At 37.8% G+C, this 12,350-nt stretch overlaps 1 protein-coding gene and 1 long non-coding RNA gene across 6 annotated transcripts in view; one reads left to right on the forward strand and one right to left on the reverse strand.

Annotated features, from left to right (window-relative positions):
* itsn2a (intersectin 2a) overlaps nt 1-794 on the forward strand; it is a 35,749-nt gene extending 34,955 nt beyond the window's left edge. For all 5 annotated transcript variants that reach the window (XM_036210479.1, XM_036210476.1, XM_024291965.2 and 2 more), the window contains one exon: nt 90-794. In XM_036210479.1, the coding sequence (XP_036066372.1) occupies nt 90-241 (152 nt within the window). In that variant the 3' untranslated portion in view covers nt 242-794. The remainder of the gene's footprint in view (nt 1-89) is intronic.
* A 3-nt stretch (nt 795-797) lies between these two features.
* Nucleotides 798-3,612, reverse strand: LOC112158531. Its single transcript, XR_002921325.2, has 3 exons — nt 3,534-3,612; nt 1,839-2,038; nt 798-1,006 (listed from the first exon to the last, which is right to left on the reverse strand). It is a non-coding gene; the product is annotated as an uncharacterized LOC112158531 (long non-coding RNA).
* Between the last annotated feature and the right edge of the window lie 8,738 nt (nt 3,613-12,350).

The raw sequence follows: 12,350 nt of genomic DNA on the forward strand, positions 1-12,350 counted from the left end.
AGTTACAATATCCATTTTTCAAGTTTCCAATCTGTTTTTTCATTCACTTTAAGCTGATCCTGATTTGACCCCATACTTTCCTTTTTTAGATTTCCTAGGTCGCACTGAAGTTCCCGTGGCAACCATAAAGAAGGACATGGAGAGCAAAGGAGCGGCAAACCGCCGCCTGCTGCTGCACGAGGTCCCCACGGGAGAAGTGTGGGTCAAGCTTGACCTGCAGCTTTACGAGCCAAGCCGATGATCAATGTTGTTTGCATCAGTCTTAGTTCAAAACAATAGCAGTCTGTGAGCAGATCAGCCACTGGTTCAGATCCGGGGAATCGTCAGACTAACTCAAAAGAATATATTTAAGACCTTAAGGCATGGTAGCCTTGTCTTTTTTACACTAGTGATGACGCTTAGTAGGTCAAAATACCTGAAGAGGTTGCTTAACTGCTATTACTCTGAATGCATTTGAACCATGCAAATGTTTTATAAAATGAAAATGTAAGAAGTGCCTATGCAATCTCTTGCACAATTTGACATTAAAAAGTTGAGGAATTGTGATCCTTTACTTTTAGAACTTTTGTTTGTTTGTTTTACCTCAGGCTTGATGTTATAAAAAAGACTGCTAAGATGTTCCACTTTATCACTGGATTTTTAACTTTACTATTTTTGATGTTTAATGATGTGACGTAAAGATTCTGCTTTACAGCTAATGAAGGAAAATGTGTGATAATGTATGGAAGCTTTGCACATTGTGGTGTAACCACGAGGCTTAATAACAAATAAATTAAAAAAATTACTTAAATGAACTTTGTTTCCTTAAAAAATGTAACATTTGAAAGTGGGTCATTTTAAAGCAGGGAGGAAGCAAACAAGCAAAATGAGCAGTAAGTCTGGCTTTTACTTTGAAGGATGCAGTGGACTTAGGGTGGACTGCGATAAGCGAGATGCATATCTGGAGAACTAGCAGTTCCTCTGATGACCAAATGCAGTGGTTGTGTCTCTGATGTTGTTGTCCAGTCTGGAGGAAATATGATAAATAAAATATTTGTAAAAATGCTATTTATCCATAGCAGGGGTGTCAAACTCAATCGCACAGGGGTCCAAAATCCAAAACACAGCTTAGGTCGCTGGTTGAACAGATAAAACATTTACTAGACGCTCTAAAACTAACACTTTAAAACCGTAATTTTTTAACATAATTATGAACTATAGCAGTACCTGTGATAATGCTAGTGTGAATGCTAAAAGCTGAATTTGGCCACTGAAGATGCTGAAACTAATAGCTGAAAACGCTGAAGCTGATAGCTTAAAAAGCTGAAGCTGACAGCCAGCTAAAATATTAGCTAAATGCCAAATTAGCTTTAAAAACAAAAAACAACTTAGATTAGCCAAAACAGCTAGCATGCAGCTGTATTTTTAGCTAAACTTCAAAATGGCCTAAACAAATGAAAAAAGCCTAAATTAGCCAAAACAGCTAGCATGTGGCTGAAATATTAGCTAAACTCCAGAATAGCCTGAAAAAATCTTAGTAAATGGCAAAATAGTCAAAAACTAGTAGCATGCCAATTTTTCAAAACTTTAAAACCGTAACTTTTTAATATAATTATGAATAATAAAAAAGCAGGAATATTATTCCAAATAAATCAACTTAGACATTAAATAACTTTTGATATTTTACTTTCCATAAAAATATATTTTGTCAAAATTATAGAAGTTAGAAATGAGTGCAAGATAACATCGGTCCATTAATAATAATATAAAAAGATCTGGAGGGCCGGATTCGGCCCCCGGGCCTTGACTTTAACACGTGATCCAAAGGAAGTGCACATACAGAATGAGTTGTGTAGTACCTGCGTCTGACTGAAGGACGTGTGGGGGCGTTCCGGTCCGGAACTTTCTTCATGCTTCTGGTATTTTCAATCGTTATTTTAAAGCCACGTGCTAAAAAAGTTGGTTGTGTTCTTTCTGATATTAAACTTCCAGAGCGTTTCTTCACGTTTGAATAAAACAAACTCCGCCTGCTCTTTCTAAGGTCAGTCATCATGGAGTCCTGAAACACAAAATATGTCACTTAAGAATCGAAATAGAACTTGAGAAAGACACTGAAACTCAGATTGCCCACAGTGAATAAGATTTTAATTTCTCTGAGTGTAAAAGTTAGTCCCCTACAAAGTAAATACTTGCTTACATCTCATTAAATGTATGTATTTAAATTCAATTTTACTTAAATGAATGAAGCTTCATTTATGCAGAATTAACACAGATTTACAATGCAATGAAATGCTTGTGATGGGGAGAGCTTTGACTCGTCAAAAAGGGTCGGAAAGTACTCATGCATGCATGGTAGCACCCTGCAAAAACCCAAAATGTGAATATTAACAATTAAAATATTAAATATTAACAACTGCAGATAAATTAAATAAAAAATAAATAAATATAGCATACCTCTCAAAGAGAAATGTTTATACATAACTAAAATACAAGAGTTTTTAAATGTAATTTTGAGAACATGTTGCCTAACGTAAATGTACTGTTGTGTCTGAAGTTTCCAACAGTGAATAGGAGTTTTTCTTCAGATGTTAGAATTCAGAAATCATCTAAAAATAATGATCAAAATGAATGAATTCAGCCATTATTAAAATTCAAAAATTGTCCTGGATTTTCTTCCAATTTATGATATTGATGGGCTAAAGACATATGCAGATGAACTTTAAAAAAAAGATGTGGAACTGCTGTTCTTATTTTTATTGTACATGATTAATCTGTGCCTCACAAAAGCAAGGTGTTTCATAATCCCAAGGATTAAGTCCAATTAGCTATTTTCAGATTAGAAAAGATAAAAAAAAAATGAGATAAAGATCAAATAAAATATTTGTAAAAATGCAATTCATCTAGAGCTGAGCTTTGAAAGTGGTCACAAACCAAAGGAAGTGCAGCTACAGAATGAGTTGCATCTGACTGAGGGGGCGGGGACAGAGCGGGTCGTGTTTAGGAGGATTCTCTGGTCCAGAAATCGAAATTTTATGACTATAACTTCTGTTCCCTGAAGGAGAGGAACAAGGTACAACACATGTACTATGGGAAACCACGCACTTGCGTGCCTGGCTGAAGACACCTCTATTCACGCCTTTAGGCAGATGACGTCCAATGACAGCTGGGCGGACCCGCCCTCTGCTTATAAAGCCCTGTCGTTGACGTCTCTTATCTTATGTATAGTTACTGTTCAGAGTCAAAGTATAATTGCAAATACAGTAATTGCTGCAACAGGGGAACTTAATTGACACAGGAAGTATTTTATTTTGAAAGGAACTTATGTTGCTCTTACTGGATTTAGGTCGGTGAGAAACTCAAATGTTTGTTTTTAGGGTTAAAGGTCGTGGACCTCTGTTCTAGGAGATTTCTCTGTTCCTGGAAAACTGACCAAAAAGTATCTTGAAAACACATCTGCCGTGTTGTTTAAAAGTGCATGACAAAAGCTTTAAACCACATCCTTTGACTGTGAAGGTGCTTAATCATAGAGCCTCTCGTGGTTGCTTCTCACATACGTAGGGCCATCTGAACCAGACGGAGGTTTGGAGCACAAACATCGGATGAGATCCGACGTCTGTCCCCTTGTCTGTTGAGAGAAAACATGAACTGTTGGATGAAAGTGTTTTCATTTCTTTTGGTTTAACGAAAGGCAGAAGCATGAAAATCCACTTGTCATTGTGAAACAAAAAGCTTTTCAAACCAGCCGTCTCTAACACGCTCAGCCCTTTATTAACAATGTTTTTGCGGTTTCACAGTTCGACCTCCACCTCTGGACCTAACAGGCCTGTCTACCATCACCGAATGAATGGGACTTTAATTCTGCAACTCCTTCGCCTGTGCAGAAGGTACACAAATCTCCAAAACACACCAACCTATGAACAAATTTGTATATGACTTGTCCTCAGTGGTTTCTCCATCTGCGTGTCTTGCAGAAGCCATTCCTGTCTGATGAATACAGAGTGGACTATTCAGGTGGACGAGAAGAAGACTCAGGCTCTTCAGAACACCGAGATGGAATGGACCGATAACAGGCTTTCAAAAACATGAGAGGAGAATCTAACAAATATCCATCATTGAAGACCAAAAACTGTTTAAAGCACTTTGAAAACAGCAGTAAAAAAAAGAAAAGAATTTGAAGCACACTTATGCTCTCAATCCACAGTGGAGATGCAAATGTTGCACTGTTTTAAATGAACTTTACAGAAACAGAAATGTGAATACTACCTGATGAGGCATGATTCACTGTGATTTTTCCTGCTCACTGTAGCATGTCCAAGAAGCAAATTTAGCTATTTTAGGTCAATTAGGCTCCCTCTTTTTTTTTCTTTAGGAAAATGACTGAATAACAACAGTTGCGTGCTGAGGCTGTCATCAGCCCTGACGGGTCGAGCGGTGCTGTTGTGGGAGCCTGTCTCTATGGCGACGGAGAAGGCTGCAGGAAGAGCTGCTGCAGTACGGCCACTCGCCTGCTGAGGACTCTGTTTGCCCAGAAGGAGGAGGTGACAGCCAAAATTAAAGTCATGAAAAAGAACTGAATTATTAATTATTCTACTTTAAAGGGTAACCGAACCCTAAATTAACTTTTTTTGGCTGTTGACATCTATAAATGGGGCTTTTAAAGTGCTGTCTGTTGGTCATAGCCAAATTTTTGACAAATTGAAATAAAATTGTTTAATTCGTCAAATAGTCAAAAACTGTCTGTGTGCTGCCCCCTACATGTTGAAATGATGTATTACAGTTGAAATTTGTGATTGGTCAAACCATGTAAGTTTCAGAAGTCTGACGTCGTGATCTGCAGCCTCAGTAATAGGTGTGTTTGACATCCCCAGGCGCTGCTCGGATCGCCTGGATTGCGGTGCATGTTGGTTAGTTTCTTGCACTGACGTCAAATGTGCGCCGTCACCAAGTATTGCGAGAAAGGGGCGGGTTCAAGGCGCCTTCCTAAGCCAGCGCAGCCAGAAAATAGGTACTGCGCTGGCTGCATGCCGCCTTAATGACTACAAAACAATGTATTGTGGGAAACGGTGTCCACACAGTTCTTGTAGTTCGGTGTGAAATAACTGGCGCTAAATGAAGGACATCGGTGTATTCTTTTACTTTTTCTGGAAGGTAGTGAATCACTGATGAAAAAATAAACAAGATTTCAAATAATCTGTGGTCATATTTGTTTTTGTTGTCTCTAAAACTTAACTTTAATTTAATTTTATTTATTTATTTGGGACAGGCATGCAATGAATCCCGCGGCTATTTCATTAACAGTTTTACTCTAAAACATGTTAAAAAAAATAATATAAAAGACACAACAGCACAAATCATACTAGGAGGAGTGGCATATTAACTTTCAGACGAATGTTAAGGACAACCCCCAACTCCTTGATCTCGTACAGTCTCGTCGTTCACCCTCATCTCAGGCGCCTTTCTCCGCCCCCTCCTGCAGCAGCTTAGTCTCGCCGACGATGCAGGCGAGCAACTTGGGGATCTCAAACACGCCTAATGATTAGAGTCCAACCCCCAAGCCTCACCCCTCTAACTGGATTTTCAAATTTTGCCTGTGGGTGGAGTTGGCCTCCAACTTCCTGGTTTGGGTACCCTTTAATCCTATAAAAACTAAGTAGCTGTTTTTCTTCTGTTTGAAAACAAGTCTGTGATGGGAGAAACTGGAAACAGAACAGTAAGTTTGGGTTAAACTTAGCCTGGGTCTAAGTGGTGATTCTCACTGATCACCAATTTCAGCTTCAGAACTCATTTTTTGCTGCTGAACACCAGCCCTTTCTGTGTTGGAGTCACACCTTTCTTCTTTTAGCATCTGTCCATTGAATGCCGAATATTAACTTTTCATCTAATCATCCTCTTCCAGCTTCTGCATTAGAACTTCATTCATTCACTTTTAGTTGTGAGCATGTCTGAGTCACTCATTTGGTTTGTTTATTTTTATTAAAAATCTGTTCTTTCTGTTTCAGCCTCACATGTACAGGCTCCTCATTCTGCTCCTAGTGCTCCACCTCCTCCCTCTGATGATGAGGCTGAGACTGAGCAGCCAGCTCCAGTTGGTGTCCCTCCACCTGCGTCTGCTGGCGATGCTGAGGTGATGCAACAGTAGATGCAGCTTTTTGTGTCTCTGTATCATATAGCAGTGGATTGGGCGGGTGTTGTTTTCCAGGGACGGCTTGGGGAAGGCTTGGCTCACTACAGAGCTGAATCTGGGATGGAACCCTCCCCACCCCGCCCAATCTACAACCAACCTCCCGCATCCCCTTACCTGTTCTTCGCATGTCGCAAGCTATACTTCACCACCTAAAACACACTTAGAGTCATGAATTTGACGACTTTAGACTCGACTTGGACTTTCCTACCTCTGACTCGTGACTTGACTCGGACTTTGATATACATAACTTGTGACTTGAGTCGGCCCTCTGACTTGGAAAGACTTGCTATTTTCCCCCCAAATCCACGGATTATAAAGTATATCGAGAAAAGCCGCACGCCGCGGTCTCTGTGTGTCTTTGTTTACATCCGTCTGTGGTGTCAGCCCAACATCCAATCAAATTAGGGTCATGTTTGGTTGATCTGACATTTCAACCAATCAAATTGCAGAAAAAAACATAGGCCCGCCTCCCTTTAAAAGCACGAGTTCCTGTTTGCGGGTGTTTTTATTTCTGGCATAAGAGTTTAGAGATCGTCCACAACAATCGGTTTGCAGTTTGCAGAACATGTGGATATAAGGATTACTCACAGAGATTCAACAACAACCAATTTCATCTGACTGTAGGAGCAGCAAAATCAAGTAAGTTCTGAGTGAAAGCTGGCGCTAGCTTAGCGGCTAACCGCTAGCTGCAGTTAAATGAATGGGACTGTAAACTGTTAGCACTGTGACACCATGCAGCCAGCTCAGTATAATCACAGAGTGACAACAGGTGATTTTTGACATTTCCACCACTCAGATCTTTACCTGGGATCTGGGCAGGACGCGTGTGATCATAGCGGGACAGCAGGGCTGCTGGGACCCGAGCTCGGTTGTTTTCTGATAGAAATCCAGCAAACGTATTATAGAATTCACGGAGATGCTGCATTAGGGTTTTTTCTTTCCCCTATTTTACGTTTTACCACTTTTGCTGCTTTATGCTTTGTGATGTGTTTCAGAAAAAAATCATCCTCTTTATCTGGGGGTCACATTCCCTCTTGAATATTTGCAGCTTTCCTTCCTTTTTTCTTTGAAAAAATATATGCATTTACTGCTTTAAAAGTTTTTAGCCAGCATGTCTTTATTTTAGTCTTTCACCTGCTATCACGAGATGGTTACTTCTGATAAAAAAGATGTGTCCACCATAAATACAATTTATTTGATTCTAATGAATTTAATCATGAATATACTCATAATCTCTGTATTCAGAGTATTTCCTGTTCAAGTACAGCGTGAACAAAGTAGTATTGTGTGCATAACTTTGCAATATATTTTTATACATAAAATTTCATGTGAATAGTCACTTTCTAAATATATGTATATATATTGGTTTTATATATATTTATATATATTAGTTTTACATTTAGTATTTTTGTTTTGAATCCTACTTTTCTGTCTTGAACACAGAATTTAACTGAACTCCTGTTAACTTAATGCGAGATATTTTAACAGTAAGTTGACAGAAATTTTGTAGTGAATACAAAAAAAAATTGTATCTCAAACAACAAAAAATCTATTTCACAACAGAAACGTTAAACATGAATGAATGAATAAATTAATAAATGAATGAATGAATGAATGAAATGGTTTATTTCAAGCAATCAGGTCATAATACATAACATATCACTTAATGAATCACAAGTAGATTAATTGAAAGGGAGTGGAAGGAAGTGAACTTATATAATTCCACCCCGACTCGACCATACCATTTTCTCTACATGAATTATCCAGTTCAGGACTTAATATCAAATATTAATAGATTCAGGTTATTAAGGATCATTAATATCATTAATGTAATCAAGTTTCAAAGCATCCACGACAAATCATTTATATTAATCAGTAAAGAAAATTAATACCATAGTGATTGTAAACTTTTCAGTAATCATTACTGCATATTACATAAACAATAATCTAATATTCTCATTAAAAAAAAGATACTTTGTGCATGAATTATGACAATACAAAAATTAATAATTAAATCATCTTCATTTGCTATTGCAGTAAAGATCGAGATAAATCTGTACGACAAGGATGTCCCGCCTCCCCATACATATTTCTAATTTTCGGACAAATTCAAAAATATATGATTCGGCAACACTCGTTTAAGGGAATTAAATTATTTAAATAATGTCAGAGAAATTCCTGAGGCTTTATCTGTTGTTTCTCTCTTTTCAAGCATTTCTGGATTAAAACTTAATTTAAAAAAATGTGAAATTGTACCTTCTAAATAATGTAATTAATAAGGAAGTTTGTGGCATTCCTGTGAAAAAAACTGTCACTTACCTTGGTATTAAAATTTCAAAAGAACATAAATATAGGGAGGATAACTTTACCCCTGTTACTAAAACTATTAAACAGAAGTTTAACAGCTGGTTAACTAGAGATTTGTCCATTTATGCTCGGGTACTTCTAACTAAAGCAGAATGATGTCTAGAGCGTCATATATTTTCTCGTCACTAGATGTCACTAAAACCCAGTGTTCCGATCTGGATCAAATTCTGTTTAGTTTTCTGTGGAAAAACAAAATCCATAAAGTGAAGAAAAATGTCCTGTCAAACTCTTTAGCTGATGGAGGATTATATGTTTTGACTTTTACCGTTTTCAATCAGGTTTTGAAAATCAAATGGATCAAAAGATTTCTTGAGAATCCTAATAATTTATGGAATATTTTCCCCAACTATTTATTTGGTAATTTAGGAGGTCTAATTTTTTTACTGAAATGCCCTTTTTCTGTTTTAAAGCTCCCTGTTAGATTGGCCAATTTTGGCCAATTTTCACCCACAAGCTCTGCTATCCTGGAGTCTTATGTTCAAACACAACTTTTCTCCTCACAATTGCATTTTGTGGAACAATTGTTACATTTTACGCAAAAACAAAACTTTATTTTTACAAAACTGATTTGTCTATAAAATTATAACAGTGAATCAATTATTTGATGATAAAGGAAATCAGCACTCATATGAATCTTTTTTACGCAAATACAATGTTGTTATACCTCAGAAAGAATTGGATTTGGTTATTGGCTTGATTCCTCATAATATATATTTAATGGCACATAATGTAAAATGTGAAGACTTAAATTTACCTCAAAAATTGATTTCAGTTCAGGGAATTGATCTGGTTGATAAGAAGTCCACGAACAAATTTATTAGAGTCCAGTTAGAATAATATTCAAACCATATATGCATACATAGATGGCCATATTTAGATAGAAATAAATGGAACACAATATTTTTATTACCATATGAATGTATTATTTCTAACAAAATCAAATAATTTTTATTCAAATTTGTACACAGCTATTACCCTGAAAAAAATTATATCTGTTGTTTTTTCCTCAATGTTTGTAATAAGTGTTGCTTCTGTCAGGAAGATGGAGGGAGTATTGAACATGTTATGTTGTCTGTGTTCTGGAAGGACATGCAACTTTATCTAACGAGCATGTTTGGAAAAAATGTTTATTTATCTAAGCACATGATTTTATTTATGTTTGATGATTCAATGTTCCACTCCAATGAAACATATATAATTAACCTTATTATAATTTTGGCAAAATATTATATTCATAAGAAAAAAATGGTCAGGAAAAAAATCCTCTTTAAATAATTTTAAGAAAACGGATCTTAAATTATATTTGAGCTCTATAGAAAAATTAAAACAATATTATAAGAAATTGACAAAAACAATTAGATTATTAAAACTTTTTAGATTTATTGCTTCTGATTGAGCAGACAATGTACTCGTTTATGTTTTAAATTATTATTTTTTTTTTATTGTATTGACAATAATAATAAAAAAATAGTTGATACATTAAAAAAATAAATAAATAAAGAATCCCAACCTGCTAATGTTAAAAAGTGAGGGGTTGCTCGGCCATCGCTATCTAGGCGATTCTGCTTAGGTATTGGGCTTCTGCTTCTAAGGCTAACCACCTTAGACTTACCGTAGCCACGCATGCGTGTGACGTATGTTGGGGAAGTGCAGACGTGCTCTCCCCTTTCCTTTCCCACTGGCTCCACCTGTGGAATTGTGGAGCTGTGCTTGTGCAACCGTACATGAATGCACGTACGCAGTATCCGTAGGGGAGAGTGGAGATACTGCGTCACTTACCGTATTACCTTTACGTCATTACGTATTACCGTCATGCATTCATGCTTATGGGGGGGAAGTGCTTCCATATATGGAAGGTATGTAAGTAACTCACACGGACACCATTGATTTCTTATTTACTTTATTATGCATGCAGCATTGCCTCATTAACCTAGCAGTTCCGCCTAGATAGCGATCATCACATGCCCAGAGACTACCTCACCGAGGGAGAAATTATCGCTCACCGGTATTTATAGTAGGCATATTGACCTAGGTTGCAAACTCATGGTTTTAATTTAAGGTAACTTGAATTTCATTCTATATGTTACTCGCAATAAAATATGAGTAAAAATAAAATAAATATGAAGAAAAATAAAGAGTAAAGGGTTTTATTTATTTTAAAAAGATATAGTTTGAGCCGCAGTGCATTCTGGGAAAGACACGACGGGATTCCGACAGAGTTGTTAAGCCTCGTTTCCATTGAGCAATCCGGTTCGGTTCGGTCCTGTCTTGTCCCGATCCGAATACTCCCCTTCTCCCTCTCCCTTAGCCCTCCCCCTTGATTTGGAGTGGCAGTTGAAGTCAAAGTCGTGTCCGGAACTATTATTTTTTAAGTTTCACACTCTAAACAGAGGGGTCCAAAGTCTGCTATCGCGAGAGTAAACCGTTGCGCGAAGAAGCTCTTTTCTTCCCTTCGGTGCGCTCTGAACCGCAGATGTTTACATTTAAATGTAAGTAATGACTGTATGTTGTAGAGTGACCTTCTTAAGGTTATAAAACCGCTGTTGTTATGGATATTAAACCGCTGGAAGCGCCGCGCAAATGCTAGCGGACTGGCGCTGTTGATGAGGTCATTGAACGGATTTGGAAGTCACGTCCGAAATATTAGAAACTATTTTTTTCATCACCCTCCGTTTGGAGCAAGCACGGATGATTAAACAAAGGGGAAGGGCTAGGGGAGAGGGATGGGGGTATTCGGATCAGTACTGTATGGACCAGTTAATTTTGTTGAGCGTTTCCCCTGCGCATGCGTGCTGTAGACCGCTAGCGTGTCGATTGCGCCATGCTTCATCCAGCAAATGCTCTTTTTCTCGTTTTGCTCTTTGTACATGGCGTATACAGTGTTTCCCCTCATACCCGGTGGGTAGGGACTAGACAGCCCCATGGTGTAATGTGACAAAGGGATTTCTGGGAAGAAAGGCGACTAAAAATGGCTGTTCTGACTCAAGACGAGCTCCCCATATTGGATATGGCTACACCGCATGACTGACAACCGAACCCGGAAAACCGACTGTGTTGGTGGCAGCGAGTGGAGGTTTTTACTTATTTTTTTTTTCTTTTGGAGCTAGATAATCGCTATGTGGTTCCCGGACGAGGACCTACCGAAACCCACGGCCCAGACATCTCGAGGCCACCGCGGGATCCGGAGAGGCCTGCGATGACGAGTTGGCGCGCATTTTCTGCTGTGAGACAGTCATCCGGATTGGACCAAAGTGGGGTTCGGTAAAGTTAGAAAGATATTCACAGATTCGCACCTCCGTGCTCAATAGCTCTTCAGAAAAACGTTCAAATATTACAGCAAGTATCTCAATCGTATTGTATCACCACATAGAGTCACCTACACAACTATTTGAAAAGAAAAAAGATTGTTTTTTACCCGCTTCATAAAAAGTGTTCTCTTCGAGCTGCAGATGGCGAGACGGCAGCGAGACGGCTGCTAAGGGACCGTCTACAAAGTGCAAGCTTCCAGAAAAGGCCATTCTGTAAAAGTCAATAACCTCTCAGAAACAAATAAATATCGACTTTTATGTGAACTGGTGATAGAGATTCGTCACCATATTTGTGCTACAATAAAGATTTTGAGAAAAAAAAACATTTTATTATTTTGATTTTAACAATTTTAATAGATATGAAGCATGAAAAATATGCTCAATAGCTCTAGAAATATTAAAGCTAGAGTCACCAAACTTTCTGCACTGACTAATGATGAGTTTACGGGTCAACTAAAACAAAGATTATGGCAAAGATTTTCTTTATTAATTTGTCTGATTTTTTTTGCATG

Source organism: Oryzias melastigma, linkage group LG24 (genome assembly GCF_002922805.2).
Source record: "Oryzias melastigma strain HK-1 linkage group LG24, ASM292280v2, whole genome shotgun sequence".
Lineage (NCBI taxonomy): Eukaryota > Metazoa > Chordata > Actinopteri > Beloniformes > Adrianichthyidae > Oryzias > Oryzias melastigma.